Source organism: Vipera ursinii (assembly GCF_947247035.1).
Source record: "Vipera ursinii genome assembly, contig: scaffold_199, whole genome shotgun sequence".
Classification (NCBI taxonomy): domain Eukaryota; kingdom Metazoa; phylum Chordata; class Lepidosauria; order Squamata; family Viperidae; genus Vipera; species Vipera ursinii.
The window spans coordinates 657-28,645 of record NW_028148344.1 but is presented as its reverse complement, the minus strand read 5'-3'; the positions used below and the strand labels follow the sequence as shown (position 1 = coordinate 28,645).

Below are 27,989 nucleotides of genomic sequence, written 5' to 3'. Positions count from 1 at the left end.
TGAGTCCGTCAAGCTCAACCCTTTGATCAGGTCAAGAATCTTAAGGTGAAATGTCCTTGACACATGTCTCTCCATCTTCTGCTAGATGGGAAAGAAGGTTGAATCCTTAAGTTGATGGGAGCCATTGAGTCCGTCAAGCTCAACCCGCTGATGAGGTCAAGAATCTCAAGGTGAAATGTCCTTGACACATGTCTCTCCGTCTTCTGCTGGAGGACATCCAGAGAAGAGGGTCCCACCACTTCTTTATGATACCTCCTAGATCAAAGCCCCACTTTCAGTTTCCTTAAAACAAGCTCAAATCCTGGTGACTTCATGGACTCATTCATACTGTTTCCTTGGCAACAGTATATAAATACTTGCTGTCTCCTAGAAAGTCCAAAGCTCTGGGCTTTTGTGATGGTCTCCCATTCAAGAGCTGGCTAGAATCAACCCTGCTTAGCTCTCCAAACCAAGTTAGGTCACCCATTGAGACACCAAAGATCAGTGACATTCTGGATCCCGTTCTTTGGTCCTAGACAGCTAGAAGTGCTTGAGAAAACCCAAGGGCACATAACACAGGGAAGGCAAATAACATTTTGATTTTTTTTTCCTACCTGGGTGCGTGGAGTGATGTTATTTTGGAGCCTTGGCAAAAGGTTCCAAGCAAAATGTGGTGCTTTTAAAAAACAGAAAGGCCCATCTTGGGGAACTGCTGATTTGTTTTAATAAGGTAAGCAATATGGTGGGGAGGGAATTCTAGGAGCCCCCCTCCCCCAAATGGGGTTCAGGACTGCGAGCAAGTTACTCCCTCCACACACACACACACACACACACACACACACACACACACACACACCCATATAAAGGCATCAATGGTCCTGTCATTTCTTCTCAGAGTCATTCAGACATTTGAAACTGTTTCTGTCCGTAACAGTTCAGTGAAAACATTGTGGCTACTGCTTGCTTAATGGTCTAATCATCCAAGAATTTGCCTGCCCCCTTTAATAATTGTCTAAACTCGTGATTGCTCTTGTAGAGCATTCGTGTGCTAAGAAGATAAATGATGAGTTTAGAAAAGAAGAGAAAGAGTGGGAGACAGGGGAAGGGGAAGGGGAGGGGAGGGGAAGGGAGGGGAGGAAAAGGAAGGGACAAGAGGGGAGGGAAGGAAAGAAAAGGAGGAAGGGAAGGGAAGGAAAGAAGAAAGGGAAGGGAAGAAGGGAAGGAGAAAGGGAAGGGAAGGAAGGAAGGGAAGTAAAGGAGAAAGGGAAGGAAAGGGAAGATGTGATCAGTAGAACTGTTAGGCACATTTTGAAAATGCTTTTAAGAATTAGGCTTTAGAACACTTCCCTGTTTTTTTTCCTCCAAGGAAGCTGAATTTTCCCATGCTTCCACCCTAAAGAAGATGCTGCTGTTTTTCAGAAACCCATGAACTTCAACTTCTTAAAGCAGCAGCATCCCTTTTTCAGGCTCCCACAGAAGGCCAAGAAAAGGTGGACTGTTTGAAGCCATGGCTGAGCGATTCTGTGCTCATGAGGATGCGCAGCCCTGCTTATTAGCGGGTGGAAAAGAGGAAGAAAAATATTGGGGAATCCTGTGGAAAAGCAAACTATGCCTCTTCACAGAGCGCAGGGCTTGTTTCATGCACCTCGAAAGAGAAACGACTTGTGGCCATTCCTACGGTGTTATTGTGAAATACAATTTTAATTACTTACGATTAAACCTAACAATCGGCCCTCTGAGTAGGGGGCTTCTAGTGGCTCCTTCCCATATGCAAATTCTTAACCTAGCAGGAAGAATATTACTAATAAGCTCAGCAAAGTAACTCTGTTTATCATTTTAAGTTGTGGTTGGAAGAAAAGCCTGAAATAAATTTCCTCCCCCTAATTTTCTTCAGTCCGTCAAAGGTTGGCGTTTGGTTGGGTGGGTGGAGCTGAGAGAACAGCTGGCTCAAAATCCTCCAGGGAGCTTCTGTGACCTATGGGGGGGGACTGGATCTGGGGTCTCCTGACTCCTAGCCTGGCGCCTTCACCACTAAACCCCACTGTCCCCAGGGCCGAGAAGGAAGGATTGGTCTAAATTCACCCAAGATGCTCCTGTGGCCTGCCGAAAAACAAGGACCCGCATCTCTCTATTCCTGGTCCTTCAGCTCTGTTGCCCACCAATTCTGCTAAGAATGTAGGAGACATTTCCGACTAAATAAAACTAGCTTTGCTAGGGTTTGTGCGGCTGGGTTTTGCACGGTGGAAGCTACATTTAGCAGGTAGCCATGGGTACCATCAGTAGGCAAACAGATGCCAGCTTGCAGCTCATCCCTCTTGACTTAGCGATGCCCGCTCTGCAGAATGAGCAGCTTTCTCTGTAGGATGAGAATTCCACCCGTCTCTTACAAATGGTGGCCCTGATTTCCCTATTTGCATGTGAACGCCCGTATGTGCCCGTGTGTCACCGGGCGTGCATATCTATAGGATGTATGCAAATGGGATGTCAATCTGCTGAAAAAACCCGCTGTAGCTCCAAGCACCTCTGCCAAAGGGGTGGGGGTGGGGCAACAGCTGCATTGAAGCTGCTTCCCACCCAGCTCTGCAAATAATGGGTGAGTTTTTGTTCCTGGCTCAGAGAAAAATCTTGGCCAGCCAGCGCCCCCAGACTGACCCCATTGGGGAGGAAATTGGAAGGCTGGGGACACCAGTAAAAAAGGGGAACACGGAAGCTTGGGAGCAGGCAGTATAAGTGATCCTTGACTTACAATCAGAATTCAGCCCAAAACTTTGGTTGCTGAGCAAGACGGTTGTTAAGACATTGGACAACCCTGTTGTGATTCAGGGTCAGCCTGTGGGTTCGGCAGTTGGGTCGGACGACTCAGAGGAGGAGGAGGGGGGTGTTGAAGACCTTGCTGAGGGGATTGGACAGCTTGATGAGAGCCCTCAGCCAGGCCCCTCCCACTTGGTCACCACGGAGACCCAGCTGTGTGAGCCTGACAGCGTGGATGAAGATGACCCACAGCTGGCCCTGTTCAAGGACGCCTGACGCAGGAGGCAGTCAATTAGTTGTAAACAGAGGAAGGCAATGGGGCTTCTCGGAAGGAGGCAGAGAGAAGCCACGCCCTGAACTCTATATAAGGGGAATGTGTGGGGAGGGCTGGTTTGCTGAAGGCAACCGCTTGGATAGTTCATGTTTCTTTAAGCTCCTGTTTCTTGGTTTGTCTTGTTCCGTTTGTTTTTGTGGTAATAAATTTGGCAGGCGTAATTCCAGCCTCTTGCCTTCTTGTAAAAGGGGTTGTCCCTGCCTTTTCTGCAGGGCCGGTAGCAGGCTGGTACAGAACAAACCCTTTGTCTGAGATGGTATAAGTATAGTTGAAGTCCACAAGTCTTAAAAGTTGCCAAGGTTGAGGACCCCTGGTATAGGGTCTCTGGCTTGAGCAGGGGGTTGGACTAGAAGACCTCCAAGGTCCCTTCCAGCTCTATTCCGAATTGAGAAAAAAAAGAATATCTCTGAAGTCACTGGGAGCTGAATTCAGTTTGGAGGAAAGATGTTTACTTTAATTTGAACACCCCGAGCTATGCACACACACACACCCCTAACTGAGATTAATCCTAACCAAAGTTAGCAACTTGTGTAAACGTATAGCACAAGCAGTCCTCACTTACCGACTGCAATTGTAACTCCGTTATTAAGCCATGCGGTCTTAAAGTACTACAACATCATCCTTTGTGACCTCCTGCCAGCTTCCTCATCCACTTTGCTTGTCCGAAGCCGGAAGTGAAGTTTAGAAATGGCAATCATCTAGGATGCCGCAACAGCTGCAAATTCGAGGACCGGTTACAAATCCCATTTTTCAATGCGCCGTCATCACTTTGAATGGGTCCCTGAATGAGTGGTTGGTAAGCGAGGGTTACAATAACATATTGAGTGTGCGAGTGAAGCCGTGCTATGCCTCATCAATCTAGTCGTCTTAAATTTCCCTGTTCCTCCCCCCCCCCACACTTTCTTTTTTTTCTTTAGATTGTCTCAAGCAAGAAAGTAACAAGAGCTCTCGTTCTCGGGAATGGAAAACCAGCCGGAAAGGGAATGATAACGGTAAGGTGATCTTTTCAGACATGTGACATTAAAAGTGTGGAATCCAAGCAGAGGACCCAAATCCAACAATCAAAGCTCACCGCAGTGATTTATTAGACAGCACATACTGGATTGGGGGGGGGGGTCTCCTCCAAAGGAATCACAGGAGGCACACCTCTGCAGGCAGAGAAGCACTTGTACATTTTAGGAAGCAGGGGAAATGCATGCATACGTATGCATAAGCAATGGGGTAATAAATCTCAGATTATTTCCTTCCCTTCTGTTATCTACCGAGAACAATAGTCTTAGTTAAAAGAAACATTTGCACTTTCGGGGGTTGCTATGGGAATGTTTTGATAGAACTTGCCACAGGCCACCGTGAGCTATAAGGACAGACTCTTGTATGTCTCAATTTGTCTATTAAAAAAGAGTCCCATTCCCCTGAAAACTGGTTTTCCCCGCAATCCTAAATCCGGTTCCTCTGCTGCCACCAGAATAATGTCTGGTGGAAATATTGTGCCTTATGTAAAATGCTCATGTTCTTTTAGTTGTCAAGTTTTATTTTCTGCTACGATGAGAGTCTAATGCTACCCCTGAAATAATGTAAGATCTAAATGGTTTTACACCTTAACTAAAATGCTCGTGTTTTTTCTTTAATCATCGAGTTCATTTTTGGCTCAGTTTGTTGGTATATCTTCATCGTAAATAAATGCCAGGCCCACATTGTATTGATAGCAAATGGTCAAGGGATGGAAAGAAATCTCACTGTCCATATCCATCTAAGGGGGCCTGAAGTGAGATAGAGATTCAACAGGCTTCTTGGTCTAAGTTGCAACCGTTAAGAATGGAACTACTGTTTTCTTTCCAAGTAATGAATACAAAAATAAATCTCTCTTGTCTTATTCTTATTCTTATTCTTATTCTTATTCTTATTCTTATTCTTATTCTTATTCTTATTCTTATTCTTATTCTTATTATGATGATGATGATGATGATGATGATGATGATGATGATGATGCAGCCAGGCTCTTGAGATCTGGTATGATTTTTATGTGAGAATGCTAAGAATCACATGAGATTCCAGGCAACTTTTATGTCTTGTGGAGGTTGTGTTGTTAACCCCTTTGTAGGGGCACTGGAGTAGAAATGGCCATAAGGCTGGTGGGTTCAGCTGCCTGAAGATACGTCTAGTCCAGTGATGGCGAACCTTTTAGAGACCGAGTGCCCAAACTGCAAACCAAAACCCACTTATGTATCGTCAGGTGCCGGGTGGGCGTGGCCCATTGGGTGGGTGTGTCCCATTGGGTGGGCGTGGCTGTGGTGGTAACGGCAGACTGGGTGGGACTAAAAAGTTCAATCAATCAGTTCCAACTTTGTGAGATTATTTTTTTTCCCCATAAGAAGCTGAAATTGATTGATTGATTGAACCTTTTTTTTGTGCACACGGCAGTGGAAGCCTAAAGCGAAAAGGTTTTATAAAACCCAGCTGAAGGCCTAGGACCTGGGTGATGGCGCACATGCCCACAGAGAGGGCTCTGCATGCCACCTGTGGCACGTGTGCCATAGGTTCGCCACCACGGGTCTAGTCTAACGAAGGGAAGGCTATGGGTTGACATGATAGCAGTTTTCCAATAATTGAGGAGCTGTTACAGAGAAGGGGGGGTGTCAATCTGTTCTCCAAAGCACCTTAGGGTAGGACAAGAAACAATGGGTAGATCATTAAACACAGATCCAACTTGGAAATAAGGAGAAGGCAAGCCAGTGGAAAGGCTTGCCTTCAGAAGTTATGGGTGCTGCATCACTGGAGGCTTTTAAGAAGAGATTGGACAGCCATTTGCCTAGAATGGTATAAGGTCTCCTCCTTGAGCAGGCAGTTGGACTAGAAGGTCTCTTCCAACCCTGTTGTTCCATGTTCTAGTGGCAGTGGAGACAACACCTCTCATTGTATTGGAAGAGAGGCGGATGTGTGTTCTTCCCTTGTTTCAAGGGGTGAATCCTTTGGAAGTGGGGCAACTATTGTTCCAAATTCTGTTATTGTGTTCCTCTGCTTCCTGGTTTGGAAATCCCAATTATATTTCCATTCTGTTCAGTAGGGTAGAATGGTCTATCTATGCAATTGGTCATTCTGCTTTGTCGAGTAAGATGTCATTTATGAGATGGGTTGTCCCAAAATTGATTGATTATGTGCTATTGTGTTGGTATTGATTCTGCTATCAATTTTCTCCATGAAGATATGGCCCTGACTTTCTCCTTTGGGTCTCTCAGTGGTGCAATGATCACCACTGTAACTAAGTCTAAGTCTTGACGTTGGTCATCTTCTACTTGTCTTTCCTACTAGCATTTCATTTTTTTTCCAGAGAGCAGGGTCTGGATGAGGCTGGAAGGACAAAGTTGGTAGGATAACTTGAGCCTGGTTATTTGTGCCTCAAGTGTCATCTTTGGACTAATTTGTCCAATGATCCATCAGTTTGTTTTCTTGGCTGTCTGTGGAGGTCTCAGGCTGTTTTCTCCAGCTCTAGAATTCAGAGACCTCAGTACTCTTCCGTTTCTTTGAAGTCTTAACTTTCACTTCCACAGAGGGTCATAGGAAATGCCATGGATTGCACGATTCTGATCTTTGTAGGTTTTATTTATTTTTATTTTATTTTAATTCCATTTATATCCCGCCCTTCTCCAAAGACTCAGGGCGGCTTTACAAACTTAGCAGTATCCTTCATTCTATGTATATGCCTGCTTATTAGGGCTTTCACACACACCCCAAGCGGCATTATTACAAAGTCAGCTTATTGCCCCCAACAATCTGGGTCCTCATTTTACCTACCTCGGAAGGATGGAAGGCTGAGTCAACCTTGAGCCTGGTGGGACTCGAACCTGCACTGATTGCAGGCAGCTGGTGTTACTTAAGGAGGTTGTGGAAACAGTTGGATCATCTGACTGCAGGGGGGGAAGGGGGGGCGCTCTCATGAGACCCTCAAATCTGAGTTGTGAGAAGCCCTCAGGTAGGTCTGTTGTAACTACAAACATTCGTAACTTGAGGGTGACCTGTATGTCCAAAGGTCTTCTCCTAAAAACGGTGTTTTGGCTTTAATAGATATGTTAAACCACTTGATTCAGATTTACTTATTTATTTACATTCAGGCAGAAAGGTCGTGGAATGAAGTCAGTAAAAGCTAATAATGACTTAATACTCCCTCCCTTCCTTTCCCTTTTATATTAAACCTCTTTAGAAGCCGGGCCTTTTCCGAGAGCAAGCTTTTACTGACTTGTTCGCACACTCTTGCCCCCAAACATGGATCCGTTTGTTTTGCCAATTCTCTCATGTGCAAAAGAGCCGTGAGACCGAAACAATTGCAAAGGGCTTGATAAAGAGATAATCTGGAACATTGGTGAGTAAGAGCAAGCTTACTACTTAGCAACAGGTATCTTAGCAACGGGCCTTCTTCTCGCTGCACACGGAGGAGGCCTGCCTTTTCCATCCGTTCACTGTGCGGATGAAAAGGAGCGCGCTCAGCCTGCGCATGGAGTAAAAGCCAGAAACCGTCCTATCTGAACCGTATTTTAAAAGGGCTGTTTCTCTCCATGTCCCGTTCTCTTTTATCTTGCGTATCCGTCAGGTGTGGAGAACAGCTTGTTCCATGCTTAATAATGACGCAAACCTATAGGGTGAGCTAGAGGGCTTGTGAGGCAGAACATGTGCTAGGAGATCACGCAACAACCTCTGGGGAAGTTTTAAAAGGTTTAACTCCTGTGCTGCATTGAAGACAAGAGAGGAAAAGAAGTAAGAACTCCAGAGAGTCTTTGAAGGTTTAACTAACTGCTGAAAAAGCCGGGCTAGAAAGCGTGCAGAGAAGAACAAAGAGGAAAAGGCGTCCATCATACAATGAACACTTGAGGGATCTCAGTATCTTTAAGGGTTAGGGATGTAGCCTAATGTAAGAGAAGGACCTGGGCAGACATGATAGCTGTCTTCCAATATTTGAGGGGTCATCGTAGCAAAGGGCGGGGTCAACTATTCTCCAAAGCAGCTGAAGGCAGGACAAGAAGCAATAGATGGAAACTAATCAAGGAGAAATCTAACAAAGAACTAAGGAGAAATGTCTTGTCAGTGAGAACAATCAACCAGTGGAACGGCTTGCCTTCAGAAGTTGTGGGTGCTCCATCACTGCAGGTTTTCAAGAACAGATTGGATAGCCATTTGTCTGGAATGCTATAGGGTCTCCTGCCTCCAAGGCTCTATCCAACCCTACCGTACATATGCTTTCTGTTTAAATGCATTTTAATATCTTCTAGCTTCTCTTCATTTTTATGTATCTTCTATGTATCTTATCTATTTTAATTGACTGCATCCCATCCTCTTTATGCAGATCTAGGGGCTGCAAGAAAGATTGGCTTGACACCCCCCCCCCACCGCCTTTGTGTATTACATTTAAATTCTTGTTTTCTGTACACTTTCTGTTTTAATATATTTATATAACTTGTTAGCTTTTCAGAATTTTTATGTAAAAGATAAAGGTTTCCTTGTTCCAGTTATATCTTGGTTTAGGGCAATGCCCCCCAACCTTTTGGGCACCAGGGACCGGTTTTGTGGAGAAAGGTTTTTCCGCGGACCAGAGAATGTGTGGTTTTGTGTGCTGCCTGCATCCCGTGGCTGGGGCTTTGCTTGTTTGTGCGGACCGGTTGCTGGCATGCCGTGGCTCGGTACTGGTCCACGGACGGGCGGTTGGGAACCCCGGGTCTAAGGCATAGTGCTCGTCTCTGTTTCTTAGTCAAGGGAACCAGCGTTTTCCGAAGACACTACCATGGTCATGCGGCCAACATGGCTATACGCCAAAGGCACACGAACAGTTTACCTTCCCACCACAGTGGTGCCTATTTATCTACTTGCGTGTGCATGCTTTTGAACTGCTGGGTGGGCAGGTGCTGGGGCAGGAGCGGGAGCTCACCCAGTCGCATAGCTTTCAGGTCTCAAACCCGGGCTGCCAGCTTACAAGCTCAGCATCTTTTAACTGCCGAGCCGTTGCACCCCTCATTTTTCTTATGTATCTTCTGTGTTTTTTCACTGACTGCATCCCACCCTCCTTATGCTGGTCTGTGACCATAATAAAGATTTGATTGGTTGATTGACTACCCTTTGGATACTACATGGATATGAAGGTATTGGAGATATAATAGATTCAAAGTGCGTATAGTCGAGGCTATGGTCTTCCCAGTTGCAATGTATGGCTGTGAAAGTTGGACCATAAAAAAGGCTGAGCGCCAAAGAATTGAAGCCTTTGAACTAGGGTGCTGGAGAAGACTCCTGTGAGTCCCTTGGACTGCAAGGTGATCAAACCGGTCAGGCCTAGAGGAGATCAACCCTGACTGCTCTTTAGAAGGCCAGATCCTGAAGCTAAAACTCAAATACTTTGGCCACCTAATGAGAAGGAAGGACTCACTGGAGAAGAGCCTAATGCTGGGAAAGGTTGAGGGCAAGAGAAGAAGGGGACGACAGAGAAGGAGGTGGCTGGATGGAGACACTGAAGCGGTAGGCGTGAGCTTAAAGGGACCCCAGAAGATGGTAGAGGACAGGAAGGCCTGGAGGAACGTTGTCCATGGGGTCACGATGAATTGGACACGACTTCGCAACTAACAACAAATAATAGATTTAGGCCATCAGGTGATTGCCTAAAGGAAACCAAGCCCGTTTCTCCTTTGGAAGGATAGCCACTAAAGCTGACGCTCAAACAGAGGCCACTCATTGGAGAAGACCCTGATGTTGGGAAAGAGGGAAGTCAAAAGGAGAAGGGGATGGCAGAGGACGAGAGGGCTACAGTAGATGTTGTTATCGACACAATAAACTTAAGTTTGGGCAAACTCTGGGAGACAGGAGGATGGAGGGCCTGGCACGCTGTGGTCCATTAGGTTGCAAAGAGTTTGGATACAACTTAGTGATTGAACAATGACGACAAAACACACCAAAGCTAATCAACGATTAATCAGTGGAACGGCTTGCCTTCAGAAGTTGTGGGTGCTCCATCCCTGGAGGCTTTTAAAAAGAGACTGGACAGCCTCTTGTCTGGAATTGTACAGGATCTCCTGCTTGAGTAGCGGGTTGGGCTAGAGGACCTCCGAGGTCCCTCCCAACTCTTATTATTCTGTAAATTCTGTAGTCCTGTAAATGGAGGAGAGGAGGTCTATAGGAGGTTCTGCCTGTTTCCGTGGCTCTGTTGCCACGGTCAAGCATCTCTTCCTTGTTTTCATTCAGAGAGCTGAACACTGTGGTGTTTCTTGGCTGTCTGTTTTTTGTCTCTTGGAGTTTTCTTTCTGGTCCTCATCATTTGCGTCTTGTGGATTCACTGAGATGATACAAACAGAGGACCTGCCCATAGGTTAACATGCTGGATGAACTTTGCCAAAATATGGCTCTAAAGAAAGAGGGCCTGAAGCCCAGTTGTGATTTCCAGCACTGAATGTGGAAAACAACCATTTAACAACACCCCCCAAAAACCCAGACGGCAAGTCCATCTGGCTGCTTAATTTCAAATGATGTCTCTTTTGCTATTTCTGTGAACAGCCTTAATGGGGCCTTAATTGTGTGCTTTGCTGATCTCCGGTTTGGCCATAACAGAATGGAGCTTTCCAAGCCTTCTTCTAGTGGAATTGTGTTTCTTCTGCTACAGAGGACCATGGGTGAGGGAATCCCGAGCCTGGGAGTGATGTGGAGTCTCTGGCTGACATCTGGGCCAATCCTGCTCTCCAGATGTGCTGGAGAATGACTTGTCTTCTATGGCCTGCCACATCTGGAGGGATTCTGGTTGGGGACTATTGTGCCAATCCCCTTGTCACCAGGGCTGTGACTTATTTCAAAGGAGCTGATATGTGCACCCAAGCAGCTGTAATTGGGAGGGCCGGGGTGGGAAGGGGAGAGAATGGGAAAAAGGGATGGCAGTGAAATGCAGAAAGTCCAGGCACTGGCAGTAAGCTCACAAAGATTCACAAAGCACCGTTAGGATCTTACAGGCTGACCATTCTTCATTTAATCGAAAGGGGACTGTGTTTTACTGCGCCATAAATCTGTCTGTGTGGGAATGACCAAAGGAGACAGGAGGAAGAGCCACAGATAGGACAACCAGCTCACAGAAGTCTTGCAAAATTTTGTTAACGTAATAACAAATAAATTTTATTATGAAGATGGAGCAGCTTCTTCTTCTTCTTCTTCTTCTTCTTCTTCTTCTTCTTCTTCTTCTTCTTCTTCTTCTTCTTCTTCTCCTCCTCCTCCTCCTCCTCCTCTTCCTCTTCCTCTTCCTCCTACTCCTCCTCCTTTTGTAAGAGGAGTTTGGTTCTATGCCTGCCTCACGAATACAGATTACAACTTGTTCTGATTTGTCACCTGCCGAGTAGCAAACCTGCTGTTACTGCTGCTGAAAACTCTGCTAGTGCCAGTCAGTCTCCCTCTGCACCCAGTTGCTCAGCAATCAAGTCGGAAAGGTTGCAGAAAAATTATCTCCATGGAATAGAGGGGAATCAGGCCAACACCTGAAGTCTTGATGAAGTCTTACCAGCTGTACAAATGGCTTGGCCCAGAATGGCCTTGTTGCTCTCTCCCAGTTGAAGGAAGCCTTCTGCTGGAAGTCTGGAGATTCTCAGTCATCCAGGTCACGGATGTCCCAAAGGTGCTTTTTCAAAAGGCAACTGTGCTTCGTTATTTTTCCCCCCCTTGAAGACATTTCACTTCTCACCCAAGAAGCTGCTTCAGTTCTAACTTTCCTTGCAATCATTTGATCGTTTGCACTCTCTCTGAGAGTCGTTGAGGCTGCTGGAGGTTTATCTGTGCCCTCGGGGTCACCTGTATAGTGCAAATGGGTGTCCTTTCAGCCTTTTCAAGAAGGTTCCACACCCAATTGCACTTCTTGGATGTCCCAGGAAAAACAAAGAAAAAGCACCTTTGGAACCAGGCACATATTATCATCTTTGGTGGACATGCCCTAAAGCTAAGATTTCGGTCAAGAATACATATATGGCTAGAGAAAACGACTAAAAAAAAACACATACGATTTTAAGCCAGAATTATTTCTGTTAGGTATAATTGCAAGGAGGGACGCGGTGGCTCAGTGGGTTAGGACGCTGAGCTTGTCAATCAGATGGTCAGCAGTTTGACGGGTCGAATCCCGAGTGCCGCGTAGCAGAGTGAGTGCCTGTTACTCGTCCCAGCTTCTGCCAACCTAGCAGTTCAAAAGCACGTAAAAATGCAAGTAGAAAAATAGGGACCACTCCGGTGGGAAGGTAACAGCATTCCGTGCGCCTTTGGCGTCTAGTCATGCCTGCCACATGACCACGGAGACGTCCTCGGACAAGCGCTGGCTCTTCGGCTTTGAAACGGAGATGAGCACCGGCCCCTAGAGTCGGAAACGACTAGCACGCATGTGCGGGATAACCTTTACATTTACCTTTATAATTGCAAGACAGTATGAGAAAGAATGTGTATATTTAATGTTACATGTACTAACCGCAGCGAGAATTGTATTTGCTCAACATTGGAAAGATGAAGAATTACCAGTGGAGGAAGAGACAATTAAGACAATTTTGGACTGTGCAGAAATGGACAGACTGACATTGAAAATGAAGGAGAAAGAAGACTCAGAATATTTTAGAACATGGGATACATTTTATCAATGGCTAGAAAAACGAGGTAGAGAGAAAGGAGTTTAACACGTATTAGTACACTAAATATCGGAACCCAGATAACACGTTGCCGATAAAATATTAAGGATGTGTGATTATAAAAAGTTAATAAAATATTGTTCAAAAAGAAAGAAAAAGCACCTTTGGGACTTTCTCCTGGAAGAAAGCAGAAGAAGACTTGGCTGCCTTTGTCGAAAGGAGAGAAAGGCGGGTCAGTGGGGTTGAATGAATAGAGCTTTTGTAAGTGTGCAATACATAACCACTTGATTCATTCAACTTGATTCACTCATTGATTCATTGCACGGTTGACTTTGGAGGATTTGCACCACTCGTATGAATGAAAGAGTCACAGTGTCCTACCAACAGTTCTCAGTCTATGCCCTTCCAGTTTTAAACAGAAGGATTCAGAGTCTGCGTAGTCTTGGGCGTGAGGCATTTTTCCAAGTGGCCAGTGCAAATTACATACCTTCTGCTGCTGTCTTCTTGAGTTGGATAAACCTTCAAAGAAAAAGCATCTTCAGGAAGATCTCGGATTTCTGTCAGCTTTTCCTCTAAAACTTAGACCTGGAGCCAGTTCAGAAGGTCTGTTTTGCTCCAAGGCAAACGAGAAAAGCAGGCTCCTGCTTTTATGCAGGATAGATAAGGAGCATGGTGGCTCATGGGGTTAGGACGCTGGGATGGAGTAAGCAAGCCCGTGTTTCAGACCCAAGTGCTGCCATGGGGCGGGGTTGAGCTCCCCACCCTTTGCTCCAGGTTCGCTCCAGGTCCTGCTGGGGACATGAAAAGAGCCCCCAATTGGGCGTCTGCCAGGCAACGGAGCTGTCACTGCTCATCCTTTCAACCCCAAAGTGCCTCGGTGCTTCTGTCCCAAGTGCTTTGCCACGGGATAGGCAGTACTTGGCCTAACAGTGGTACCTGTGAGAGGGGAGTCTAGACATCCACTCTGTGTCCTAGTGGACCACCACTTAGAGTGTGAGCCAGCAGTGTGCTGCAGATGTCAGAAAAGCCAACGCAGTCCTAGGGAGCATGAACAGAGGGATAGCGTCAGGATCGCAAAAAGTGATAGTGCCGCTCTATACCGCACGATACTTTCTGAATACATGATTCAGAAAAGATGCTGAGACTCTAACAAAGAGTGCACAGAAAAGCTACGAAAATTAATAAGGGGTCTGGAGGCCAAATCATAACTGTTGAGGGAGCTAGGGAAATCTAGCCCGGGGGTAGGCAACCTTGGCTCTTTTATGACTCGTGGACTTCAACTCCCAGAATTCCTGAGCCAGCTCTGTTGAGGGGAAAGGGAGAGGTTTCCAAGCTGAGCCATGCTTGCTCAGGAATTCTGGGAGTTGAAGTCCACGAGTCATAAAAGAGCCAAGGTTGCCTACCCCTGGCCTAGGCCTAGGCCCCTTCATGACTCGTGGACTTCAACTCCCAGAATTCCTGAGCCAGCTCTGTTGAGGGGAAAGGGAGAGGTTTCCAAGCTGAGCCATGCTTGCTCAGGAATTCTGGGAGTTGAAGTCCACGAGTCATAAAAGAGCCAAGGGTTGCCTACCCCTGGCCTAGGCCTAGGCCCCTTCATGACTCGTGGACTTCAACTCCCAGAATTCCTGAGCCAGCTCTGTTGAGGGGAAAGGGAGAGGTTTCCAAGCTGAGCACGCTGGCTCAGGAATTGTGGGAGTTGAAGTCCACAAGTCATGAAGGGGCCAAAGGTTCCCCCATGCTGGCTTAGGAATTCTGGGAGTTGAAGTCCACAAGTCATAAAAGAGCCAAGGGTTGTCTACCCCTGGGCTAGCCTATCAAAACCAGAATTGGGGGGGGGACGTCTATGGAGATCCTCAGTCATCCAGATCATAGTTGTCCCAAAGATGCTTTTCCACGGGGCAACTGGACTTCCTTGTTTTTCCTTTGAAGAGGTTTCGCTTCCCTTCCAAGAAGCTTCTTCAGCTCTGACTGGATGGTGGGGAAAGTAAGGATTTATACCCCTTGCAGACAGCTGGTCCTTTGCCTTTTTTTAGAGAGTCGTTGAGGCCACTTGGAGCTTTGTCTGTGTCTTCAGGGTCACCTGAGTGGTGCAAATGGGAGTGGGGCCTTCTTGGAACTGCTGAAAGGACTGTGTTGTAGACCGGAGAGCAGTGGTGTCGTATCCCTCCCCCTCTGTTGAGAGAGGGCTGTTCAGTTTTGACATAGGTGGCCTCTTTGACCCCTCTTTCAAACCTTCCATTCCCCACCATCCAGTCAGAGCGGAAGAAGCTTCTTGGATGAGAAGCGAAATGTCTTCAAAGAGAAACAAGAAAGTCCAGTTGCTTCTTGAAAAAAGCACCTTTGGGACAATTGGAGCGGGGGGGGGGCGGACATGAAAACTGTCTTGATTGGCTGTCACAGAGAAGAGGGTGTCAATTTACTCTCCATAAAAACTTCTATATAAAAAAAATTACTCTCCATATAAGGAGGAATTTCCTGACAGTGAGAACTACTAACCAGTGAAACATCTTGCCTTCCGGAGTTATGGGTGCTGCTCCATTGCTGGAAGTTTTCAAGAAAAGCTTGGAGAGCCTTTTGTCTGGGATGGAATAAAGACGCTTGTCATGGGCAGGGGGTTGGACTAGAAGACCTCCAAGGTCCCTTCCAGTGGCGTGAAAAAAAATGTCTTCCAAGAAAATCTTGGACTTCTGCCAGCTGCAGCCAACTCAGAAGATCTGCTTCGGTTCAAAGCAAAAGGTGGGAGGGTGCCACTGAGTTTCTTATCTCAGCTTTAATTGCTTTGCCCCCCCTCTCCCCCCCCACTGCCCTGAAACAGCTTCTCTCAATGGTCTGTTGCTCCAGGCTTTCTCCCCAGTGGTGGGAGTTTAAATGGAGACTTTCCTCTTCTGGAAAAATTGAAAAGACTCAGAGACAAGAACTATTTGCTTTCTTTCTGCTCTCTCATTCAAGATGATGCCATATTGAGCCTGCTTCCCGAAAAGCAACAATATCTTCAAGTAATATATTGTGTAATGATAAAACAGCACGGCGTAAAGAATGAAAAATGGGAGAGCTTTCTTTTGTTTCTTTAAACCAACCTAAGGAAATGCAAATTGTAAGACAATTGACAAGGCGCTTTGCAAAACAAAACAGAAGGACTGAAGGAGAAAAAGCCGAAAGAGGAAAAAGAAAATAAAAGCAGAGATTAAAAAGAAGAGGGCTGATGCCTCCTTAAATCAAGGATGTGCAACTTCTCTAAACCTTGCTCTCTGCATGAGCTGCTCTCCAGAAGGTAGACTAGGCCAAAAAAGTCATTTTGTTCTCTTTTTTAATTGACATTAAATACGGTTCATCGCTTTCCTCTCCAGGCGTTGAGTCATTTCCCCGCTTTGGTTTACATGAGAACTGCACAGACCCCACCTGAGTCTTTCAGAGGCTGAAAACTGCTGAGACCTTGAAGATTGGAGGAAGATTTGGCTTAAATCAGGGATCTCCAAACTTGGCAACTTTAAGACTTGTGGACTTCAACTCCCAGAATTCCCCACCCAGCCAAAGTGGTGCCTCCATAGCTTCCTCAGGAGAATTGAACAGTTGCAGGAATTGGGTATGTCTAGTCTAGTGAAGGGACGCGGTGGCTCAGTGGGTTAGGACGCTGAGCTTGTCGATCAGAAGGTTGGCAGTTTGGCGGGTCGAAGCCCGAGTGCCGCGTAACAGAGTGAGCGCCTGTTACTCGTCCCAGCTTCTGCCAACCTAGCAGTTCGAAAGCACGTAAAAATGCAAGTAGAAAAATAGGGACCAGTCCGGTGGGAAGGTAACAGCGTTCCGTGTGCCTTTGGCGTCTAGTCATGCCGGCCACATGACCACAGAGACGTCCTCAGACAAGCGCTGGCTCTTCGGCTTTGAAACGGAGATGAGCACCGGCCCCTAGAGTTGGAAACGACTAGTACGCATGTGCGGGGGAACCTTTACCTTTACCTAGTCTAGTGAAAAGAAGGGCAAATTCCAATATTTGAGGGGCTGCCACAGAGGCCTTCTGGGATTTGGATTATAGGACACAGTGGTGGATGCAGAAATCCTTCCTGAAGCCACTTTGAAATAGTTTCATTGATTGATTGCTGTCAAGTCCCTTATGCCTCTCAGCAAGCGCATGGATAGATCAGGATGTTCTGTCCCCAACCTGGTTCTTTAGCTCTTCTATAATAAATCCATTGCCACAGTAACTAGGTCCATCCTTTGTCCTCTGCCTCTCTTTCCTTCCAACTTTCACAGCATTATTGTCATAATCCATTTATATCACATTTCATAAATGTATAGGTAGAACAATGTGCTTATTCTGGGGATTATGCCATCTCTCCGAAGGGTGGGGAGAGGATAGACTTAAGGTGATCTTCAAACAACAGGGAACATTTGAACTGGGGGAGGGAGGGGGAGAGACAGATCTGGATTGCATCTTCATTTACAACTGAAAAGGAAAGCAATAACCATAAAACCAAGGAGAGTTCCCTTTCCCATGGAAGGGCCTGACACCTAAGCAAATGATGAGAGCCTGACCAAATGGATGAGGGGAGGGGCTGAAATGGGAATGCTTTATATAGGATTGAAATGTAACTTGTGTTAGATTCCGTCTTGTATTGCCACAATCGATTCCATCCTAGTAAACATTTTCCTTTTGGACTAAACTTGCATCCAAGAGTTCTTATTTCCTAAGATGTGGATTGAGGTGGCTCCTGACAATTATGGATTTCTTAAGAGTATTGGACCTTGCATAGGTAGGTAGGTGGGTGGGTAGACAGACAGACAGAGACAGACAGAGAGACAGACTACTCTTAATTGGAGACCACACAGATGTTTCATGATGATCTGGCTGGTCAGGTCTTTCCAACCATGGACCTATCACTACTGTCCACCATCCTGCTGGTCATCCTCTTCTACTCATTCCTTTCTCTCCCAGAATGTGTCCAGAATATGATCGTTGGAGCCTGCTCGTTTGTGCCAAAAAGTCTCTAGGGGATGAAAAGAATCCTGGTTTTTGTAATATCAGTTAGAAACCTGGATCCATTTAGCAAGAAGCTGTGATTTTTTTTAACCATCATTTGATTAGTCTGACAATGAAGCAAAGGCAGGAATTGGTATTGTGCTAGGAAAGCAGATTGGGCAAATCAACAATTGCACAAGGAATAAAGCCCCAAACTGAACACCTCACATTACGGCTTAGCAAAGGGTTTGAACCAAGGCTGTGTAGAACAGAAGTCAAAATCAAGAAGTTCTTGCTTGCAGTCCTGGGAACTGGGGTTCTAAAGCTCCAAAGAAATGCAAATAAAGTTTGTGCTAACTTTTTGTGGTTGCGTACTTTGACATTTCTAAAAAGGCTTTCCCCACAGTGGCAGGACTAGTTGAGGATTAGGAGGGTTGAAGCCCAGTAGACCTTGGGGAAAGCTGTTCCACTGAGTTTAGAGCGTGTGCATTCTTTGAGAATTAACAACAGCAACACACACACACACACACACACACCCCTGTCTGCTGAAATCTTTCCCAAAGGTTTTGCCCTCAGATATTAGCTCTTTATTAATGAGCAGAAAGAGGTTTTTAAAAAAAAACAAAAAACAACACCTTATCAAGTCTACACTATTTGTCAGCCATAGAGAATTTAATTTAATTTAATTTATTAATATTTCTATACCGCCCTTCTCCCGAAGGACTCAGGGCGGTGTACAGGGCAAGAATAAAACACAAAGCTACAAAAATTAAAAAGTAATTAAATACATGCCCATAAAAACAATAAATACATTAATAAAACCCCAATAAAATGATAGTAAAAACCCCACCAATCCCCCCTCAGGCCAGGCCGGCTTGTTCGAACAGGTATGTTTTCAGATCGCGGGGAAAGGAGCGAAGATCGGGCGCCGTCCGGAGCTCAACCGGTAACTGGTTCCATAGCTCCGGGGCGCCCACAGAGAAAGACCTCCCCCTGGGGGCCACCAATCTACATTCTCTGACCGGTGGCACCCTGAGGAGGCCCTCTCTGTGGGAACGCACAGGGCGGAGGGAAGTTGACGCCGGCAGCAGGTGTTCCCTGAGGTACTCCGGACCCCTGCCATGTAGGGCTTTAAACACCATGACTAGTACCTTGAATCTCACCCGGAAGACAACTGGCAACCAATGCAGCTCACGGAGTAGAGGTGTGACATGGGAGTATCGGGAAACTCCCAACACAACTCTCGCGGCTGCATTCTGTGCCAGTTGGAGCTTCCGGGTGGTCCTCAAGGGCAGCCCCATGTAGAGAGCGTTGCAGTAGTCTAGTCGAGAGGTCACGAGCGTGTGAGTGACTGTGCATAGATCATCCCGGCTTAGATAGGGCCGCAACTGGCGCACCAGGCGAACCTGGGCGAAAGCCCCCCTAGTCACAGCTCCTATGTGGTCTTCCAGGGTGAGCCGTGAATCTAGGAGGACTCCCAAGTTGCGAGCCCTATCTACGGGGGGTAATAATTCGCCCCCCATAGCAAGAGGTGAAATGTCCGAATAAACCCGGGATGAAGGTATGCAAAGCCACTCGGTCTTGTCGGGGTTGAGTTGAAGTCTGTTCCTCCCCATCCAGACCCGAACCGCCTCCAGGCAACGGGACATCACGGTGAGGGCATCACTGGGGTGGTTTGGGGTCGAAAAGAAAAGCTGGGTATCATCAGCATACTGATGATACCCAACTCCAAAACCACGAATGATCTCACCCAGCGGTTTCATATAGATGTTGAACAGGAGAGGCGAGAGGACCGACCCCTGAGGAACTCCACAAATGAGAGACCTCGCGGTCGACCTCTGCCCTCCTGCCAACACCGACTGCGAGCGTCCCTGGAGATAGGAGGAGAACCACTGTAAAACCGTGCCTCCCACTCCCAATCCCCCGAGACGCCGCAGCAAGATACCATGGTCGATGGTATCGAAAGCCGCTGAGAGGTCTAATAGGACCAGAACAGAGGAATGCCCCCTGTCCCGGGCCCTCCAGAGATCATTCACCAGCGCGACCAATGCCGTCTCCGTGCTGTACCCGGGCCTGAAACCCGATTGGTACGGGTCTAGATAATCCGCTTCATCCAGGACCAGGGGGAGCTGATGTGCCACCACACTCTCAACAACCTTCGCAAGAAAGCGAAGGTTGGAGACAGGACGAAAGTTGTTCAATACAGCTGGGTCCAAGGCAGGCTTCTTGAGGAGAGGCCTCACCACCGCCTCTTTCAAGACGGCGGGGAAGCTACCCTCACTCAAAGAAGCCGATATAACTGCCTGGAACCAGCTGCGTGTCCTCTCCCGGGCTGCATAGACCAGCCAGGAAGGGCACGGGTCCAATAAACATGTGGTGGTGCTCAGCCTCCCCATGATCCTGTCCACTTCCTCCAGAGTCACAGAATCAAACTCCTCCCAGGTGATATCGACAAGACCACCCGTGTCCTGCTCGACAGACTCTGCCCAGTCAGAGTCCAGACCGGTCCGAATCCGAGCGATTTTGTCCGACAGATGCTGGTTAAACTCCTCGGCACGACCCTGCAAGGGATCCTCCCTCACCTCCTGATTCAGGAGGGAGCGAGTCACCCTAAACAGGGCGGCCGGGCGATTATCTGCAGACGCGATAAGGGTGGCGAAGTGGTTAGACCTCGCCTCCCTTATCGCAGCGAGATAAGACCTAGTGTAGGTTCTTAGTCGCAATCGATCGGATTCGGATCGGCTGGATCTCCAACCGCTCTCTAGGCCCCGTCTCCGACGCTTCATCTCCCGGAGCTCCACGGAGAACCATGGGGCTCGACGGGATCTGCACCGGGTCAGGGGCCGCAGGGGTACAACTCGGTCAAGAGCCTCAGTGGCTGCCCTTTCCCAGGCTTCCACTAAGGCGTCTGCCGAGCTGTGAGCAAGGGAGGCAGGTGGGGACCCCAGCGCCGCCTGGAACCTCTGGGGATCCATTAAGCGTCTTGGGCGGTACCATTTGATAGGTTCCACACACCCACGGCGGGGGGTGGCAAAACGGAAGACCAGCCGCAGGAGATGATGATCGGTCCATGACAGGGGCATAACAATTGGGGAGCCCCCACCAAGATCATCTAACCACCGTCCAGATAAGAAAACTAGGTCAAGGGTGTGGCCTCCCTCATGAGTCGTCCCGAAATTACTTGCGTCAGGTCCATGGCCGTCATGGAAGCCATGAACTCCCGAGCCAACTCAGATGATCCTCCCAGAGATGGTAGATTAAAGTCCCCCAAAACTATAAGTTTCGGGAACTCAATCACCAACCCAGAGAGGACATCGAGAAGCTCAGGCAGGGCTGCTGCTGCGTGACTAGGCGAAAGGTACACCAGCAGCAAGCCCAACTGCGCACCGGGGCCGCATCTCAAGAAGAGAGACTCACACCCGACTATCTGGGGAACGGTGGCCTCCCGTGGGCACAAGGTCTCCCTCATAACAACAGCCACTCCCCCACCCCTACCCTGAGCCCGAGGCCGGTGTAGCACCCGGAAACCTGGTGGGCAAAGATCAACCAGAGGAATACCGCCCTCTGGGCCCAACCAAGTTTCCGTGATGCAAGCCAGGTCCGCCTGCTCACCCTCGACCAAGTCACGGACGAGAGGAGCTTTATTAACGACAGACCTGGCATTCAAGTACACCAGCCGGAGCTCAGGAGGCTGCACATCCTCACTCCCGGGACCTCGGGGCGGAGCCAGAGGGTCGGAGTGCCTCACCGCTTGTAAGCAGCGGAGAGACCTCCCCAGAGATCGATACGGCCCTCTGTTCCTACACCTGCTTTGGTCATGCAATTCTCTTGACGTGGTTCCACAATGAATCTATTTTCTGCTTTCATACAACATACTGAGCCAGAAATAAATTGAATGGGTGAGCTCCCCCAAAAGAAAAACTCTGTGAAGTAAAAAAGCTTGACTTAGTCTCTGCATTCTTCTAATTTTCTTGGCGATTCTATGAAAGCGGTTCTGCCTGGAATCTTCTTCCGTGACTGCCCAGTCGCTTCCTGGCGGCTCCCCAGCTGTCGAGAAATACTGGTCTACATTCCAATCTCTGTGAGCGGGGCAGCGTGCCAGTTAGATTTTTTCCTATGGATGTCTGTGGAGATGCTCAGTCATCCAGGAACGGTTGTCCCAAAGGTGCTTTTTCAGGTGGCAACTTTTTCTTTGAAGACATCTCACTTCTCATCCAAGAAGCTTCTTTGGTTCTGACTGGATGGTGGGGAATGGAAGGATTTATACGCCTTGCAGACGGCTGGTCATTTGCCTTCTTTTAGAGAGTCATCACCATCTATGGCCTTCCCAGCAAGCTTCTGAAGAGCAAGGTCAGCAGGAGTCCACTTAACGATCTTGTGATCACTGAACATCTGCAGTGATTCGCTTAACATCTGTGGCAAAAACACCATGAGCCAGCAGTGTGCAGAAGCCACCAAAAAAAGCTAATACGATCCTGGGTTGTATAAACAGAGGCATAGAATCAAGATCACACAAAGTATTACAAAGCCCTAGTGCAGGGGTGTCAAACTCAATTTCATTGAGGGCCGCATCAGTATTGTGGTTGCCCTCGGGGGGCCGGGTGGGTATGGCCAGGGTGGGTGTGGCCTACTGGGTGGGCGTGGCTAGAGTGCGTATGGCCTACTGGGTGGGCGTGGCCAGCTCTACATCCTTCGCATCAAGGGTGCCTATGGGGGCCTGGGCAGGAGTGGGACAGATCTGAGGGTCTCTGGCAGAAGGAGGGTCTCTGGGCCAGGGCCAAGGCAGTGGGGGGGCATTCACTCACTGTTTCCAGGATGGCTTTGCGGGCCGCATGAAACCACTTCGTGGGCTGCATCCGGCCTCCGGGCCTTGTGTTTGACATGTCTGCCCTAGTGAGACCACACCTGGAATACTGCAGCCAGTTTTGGTCACCATATCACAAAAAAGATGTTGAGAGTTTGAAAAGAATTCAGAGAAGAGCAACTAAGAGGATCAAAGGCCTGGAGAATAAAACATAGGAAGAACGGCTTCAGGACTTGGGTATGGCTAGTCTAAAGAAAAGAAGAAACAGGGATGACATGATAGCAGTCTTCCAGTATTTGAGGGGCTGCCACAAAGAAGACGGGGTCATGTTATCCACCAAAGCACCAGAGGGAAGGACGAGAAACAATGGTTGGAAACTGATCAAAGAGAGAAGCAACCTGGAATTAAGGAGAAACTTCCTAACAGTGAGGACAAATAACCAGTGGAACAGCTTTGCCTTCAGAAATCGTGGGCGCTCCATCACTGGAAATTTTCAAGAAGAGATTGGACGATCACCTGTCTGAGATGGCATAGGTTCTCCTGCTTGAGCAGGGGGCTGGACTAGAAGACCTCCAAGGTCCCTTCCAGCTCTATTCCATTCTTTATTCTATCCCATCCCATCCCATCCCATCCCATCCCATATTCTATTCCGTTCCGTTCCATTCCATTCCATATTTTCTATTCTATTCTATTCTATTCTATTCTATTCTATTCTATTCTATTCTATTCTATTCTATTCTATTCTATTCTATTCTATTCTATTCTATTCTATTCTATTCTATTCTATTCTATTCTATTCTATTCATAAAATTGGAGGCAGCTTAACCAACCACCTTGCTTAGCACAGGTAGTTGTCGACTTACGACCACAGTTGAGCCCAAAATCTGTGTTGCTGAGTGACACATCAGTTAAGTGAGTCTTGCTCCATGTTACGACCTTCCTTGACACAGTTGTTAAGTGAACCATTGCAGTTGTTCAGTTAGTAACATGGTTGTTAAGTGAATCTGGCTTTCCCATTGACTTTGCTTGTCAGAAGATCTCAAAAGGTGGCCACATGATCTGCAACCGTCATAAATATGAATCAGTTGCCAAGCCGCGGGGAGGCTGCAATGGTCCTAAGTGTGAAAAATGGGCATATGTCACTTTTTCCAGTGCCATTGTAACTTTGAACAGCCACTAAATGAACTTGTGGACCGAAGTCCACAAATCTTAAAGTTGTCAGGGTTGCCGACCCCTGGTCTAGTGGCTAAGGCACCACTCTAGAAAGCAGGAGGTGTTGAATTCAAGTCCTGCCTTAGGCACGAAAGCCAGCCGGGAGACTTTGGGCCAGTCATTCTCTCTCGGTCCAACCCACCTCACAGGGTTGTTGTTCTGCAGAAAATAGGTGGAGGAAAGTGTGTTTGCCACGCTTGGTGCCTTGAGTTATTTGTAAAAATAAGAAAGGTGAGATGTAGAAAAATAAAGTCAACTAGTAGCCGATCACAAACGCCCTAATTAAGAACTAAAAGCCACACGCGCAACCAGGCACCATGTAAATACAACGATCCAGTGCACACAGAGAGAGAAGTTCCCTCAGACTGGGCTCCAGCATGAGCCCCAAGGCTTGGAAGAATAAAACTTTGGTCCCGGCGACCGATTCCGGTTGGATCCTGCAATAAAGAGACGTATTCAGCGTTGCCATCTTCACTCTGGGTGTGCTGGCTGGAGGCCCTGCAGATGGTAGTATCAGCATCTGGACACGGTCAGTTGGAGTTAAGGCTGCTGGAACGATTCTCTGCCCCGAACAGGTGCTGTTCAGAACACAGAAGCGAAGTGGGTGGAAAGGGAAGCGTTGCCAAAGCTTTTGCAAATGTTCCCCACAGTGTCTCTGCTTCTGAGTGCCACAGTGGGGTGGCCGAGCTCGCAGGCAGGCAAAAGGTTTCTAGCCTTTAATTTTAAATCAGATTATTACCAGTCAGATAAAAAGTATATATTAAAACATAGTTTAGCAGTTGTTTCTGGTGAGATGTGTGTGTGTGTGTGTGTCTGTGTGTGTCTGTGTCTTGTGTGTTTACCTGTGTGTAAGTGTGTGTGTGTGTGTTTCACAGTTCCTCAGTTTTATGCATGCTTAGCACTGTTCCGGAAGTACCTTTCTTTAAATTTTAAAACGTCTCTGTGTCTGTGTCTGTGTGTCTACGTGTATGTAAGTGTTTGTGTGTGCGTGTGTGCGTGTGTGTGTGTGTGTTTCACAGTTCCTCAGTTTTATGCATGCTTAACACTGTTCCGGAAGTACCTTTCTTTAAATTTTAAAACGTCTCTGTGTCTGTGTCTGTGTGTCTACGTGTATGTAAGTGTTTGTGTGTGTGTGTGTGCGTGTGTGTGTGTGTGTTTCACAGTTCCTCAGTTTTATGCATGCTTAACACTGTTCCGGAAGTACCTTTCTTTAAATTTTAAAACGTGTGTGTGTGTGTGTGTCTGTGTGTCTCTGTGTCTGTGTGTCTACGTGTGTGTAAGTGTGTGTGTGTGTGTGTGTTTCACAGTTCCTCAGTTTTATGCATTCTTAACACTGTTCCGGAAGTACCTTTCTTTAAATTTTAAAACGTCTGTGTGTCTGTGTCTATGTGTGTCTATGTGTCTATGTGTCTACGTGTGTGTAAGTGAGTGTGTGTGTGTATTTGACATTTCCTCAGTTTTATGCTTGCTTAACACTGTTCCAGAAGTACCTTTCTTTAGATTTTAAAACCTTCCTTAACTAAAAGGGGGGTGGTGAGGTAAAATTTGGAGTAGCAGAGATTGTAAAGTAAAGAATCATAGAGCAGAATAATACGGTTTGGAAGGGACCTTGGGGGTCTTCTAGTCCAACCCCTGCTCCAGCAGGAGAACCTCTACTAGGGGTGTCCAACCTTGGCAACTTTAAGACCCGTGGACTTCAACTCCCAGAATTCCCCAGCTGGCTTGCTTTCTTCAGGACTTGCTTGCTAGTCACCTTTGCTGTCCATGAGTTTAGAACGCAGCCTCCATGAACATTTCTGTACAGATGAACAGTTTTTCGATCAATTACACCATTGAGGTTTTGGGTGCAATCCAGCTGAATCTACTACTGTGCAATTACCTCAAACATATATTTTTATCAAGGTGTTGGCACCTTCTCTTATTCTGCCCTGCTGTATTTCATCTTTTCACAAATAGAAATTTCATTAAGGAGGAAAAAAACTGAGTAGCTTTTTTTATGGTGAAGTTAACAACAGTGGAGCTGGAAAGGATGATAAATAAGGGGTGGTGGGCAGAATATTCAGACCCCCATTCTGAGTCTACATACTCATTCCAAGACCAGTTTGCTTTCTAACTTCAGGTTTTCCTCTACTGAACAATGGAAGAAGAGAAAAAGTCAATTACCAACCGATTTTGGGTCTTTTCCACTAGCGAAATCTCTGTGACTCAGTTTCTTCAGATCACTTTGAAAGCAAATAGTGGCTAATAAGAAAAAGCTATTTTCAGCCCTGGCCAATGTCATTCTCTTTATCTATCTCTTTCTCTCACCTCCTACACACCAACATTTCCCAGGCAAGATCTGAAAAGAGGAGAATTCTTGAAGAGGGTACAAGCAGATCAGTATCCCCTTAGTAGCTCTGATTGCAACCTTCAGAACATAGAAGGTGAAGCATAGAACATTAGATTTGGAAGGGACCTTGGAGGTCTTCTAGCTCAACCCCCTGCTAGAACAGGAGACTTCATGCCATTTCAGACCAATAGTTGCCCATCTCTTCTTAAAAGCCTCCAGTGATGGAGCACCCACAACTTGTGAAGGCAAGCCATTCCACTGGTTGATTGTCCTCACTGTCAGAAAATTTCTCCTTAATTCCAGGTTGCTTCTCTCCTTGATTAGTTTCCATCCGTTGTTTCTTGTGTCACTTTCTGGTCCTTTGGAGAAGAACGTGACCCCCCCCTCTTCTTTGTGGCAGCCCCTCAAATACTGGAATATTGCTATCGTGTCACCCCTAGTCCTTCTTTTCTGTAGACTGGCCATACCCAATTCCTCCAACTGTTCTTCATATCTTTTAGCCAGATGTCTTGGATAGGATTCCATCAGGCATTAATATCTAGAGTGATGAGAAATGGAGTCCCAAGTGGAGGAAAGCAACCTGAAAGACTACAAATATGAAGGAGCCTCTTAATCAGGACTAACCAAAATGGCTTAAGGATCTGCAGGATTGTTAAGTTCTGAAGAACTGGAACGCTTGTGCAATCTTTTATGTAATCTTGCGTTAATCTCAATAAAAGTATCATCCAATGTTGTACTTTGGATTTTTTTTTCCAAAGGACTGGCACAATTCTGTTGCTTTTATGTGCTCCAAAAGATGCACCCATTTAATGGCGATTCGAATATGATGAAATGCTTGGCAGCGCGGTGTACTTTATGTGCTGATAATGGGTTTGTATTCAGTGCATGAATTTGTGTTATTTTTCAGGCAGGGAAAAAAAATATCTCCATTTATTGCATCTACCTCTTTCTTACTCATATCGTTCCCGTTTCCCCCATTTTTTTTCTTTGCTTAAAAGCAAATGTGTGGGAATAAAAAGGATGCAGCCGTGTGAGAATTCAGTGGTACTTAGAAAAAAAAAAGGTTGCAAAGATGCCAAGAAAAGATAAATTATGGAAACTTCAGTCATTTGCACCAATTGAGCAGAGCACTCATATTCCTTCCTTCTCAAGTTTGACTCAGTCCCTGCCTGCCAACATCTGTTATTTAGTTGTCACATTTAGGTCTTAATTTCCTCCAAAGAAACTAAGATATCCAAAGTATATATGGCTCAAACTCCCAATTTTAGCCCCCATTCCAATTTGCAGGGTAGGCTGGCTTTATTTTTATTTATTGCTAATGTATCTGTGCTGTTCCATTGTAACCCGCAAATCATGCACAAGAACAGCAACATCCCTCCCCCAACACACACACACACAAGACAGGTAGTCCTTGACTTATGACGACCGTTTATCATCAGTCGCTAAACAAGACGGATGATAAGTGTGTTGTCCTATTTGATGACCTTTTTTACCACAGTTGTTAAATGAATCAGTGTAGTTGTTAATTTAGTAACATGGTTGTTAAGGGAATCTGGCCTTCCCCATTGACTTTGCTTGTCAGAAGGCCAACGAAAGGGGCTCAGGGGACCACGGGATGTGGCAACCGTCATAAACCTCAATCCGTTGCCAAGCGTCTGAATGTTGATCACATGGGGATGCAGGAACGGTCGTAAGGGTGAAAAACAGTCGGCTTTCTTCAGTGCCGTTCTAACTCTGAACGGTCGCTAAGCTAAGTCAAGGGCTTAGCTCTATATGCTTCCTGACAATAATGACAATGATGATTCTTCAATTTGACTTTTTTGTCTCTCTCTCTCTCTCTTTTTTTCTCGTGCCGAATTTCGTCTCTGGCTGCTGAAGAGATCCGATGGCTGGTTTGCTCATCATGGGCCCTTTCTGTTCTTGCTTTTCAGATAGCAGCCCAAGAGTTATTGGACAACCGGGTGATCACGCTCAGCATGGCTGGCAGGAAGCTGGATAAAAAGGTTTGTGTTTGA

The 27,989-nt window shown here is 46.7% G+C and overlaps 1 protein-coding gene across 1 annotated transcript; it reads left to right on the top strand.

The window, feature by feature from the left end:
- LOC310650587 (copine-2-like) lies at positions 1-27,989 on the top strand (the record flags this gene model as incomplete). The annotated part of the gene is made up of 4 exons (XM_083380159.1): positions 1-45; positions 3,705-3,860; positions 3,982-4,056; positions 27,906-27,989. Exons 2-4 carry the CDS (start codon positions 3,768-3,770, stop codon positions 27,987-27,989), a joined length of 252 nt encoding a protein of 83 aa, XP_083236285.1. The 5' UTR covers positions 1-45; positions 3,705-3,767.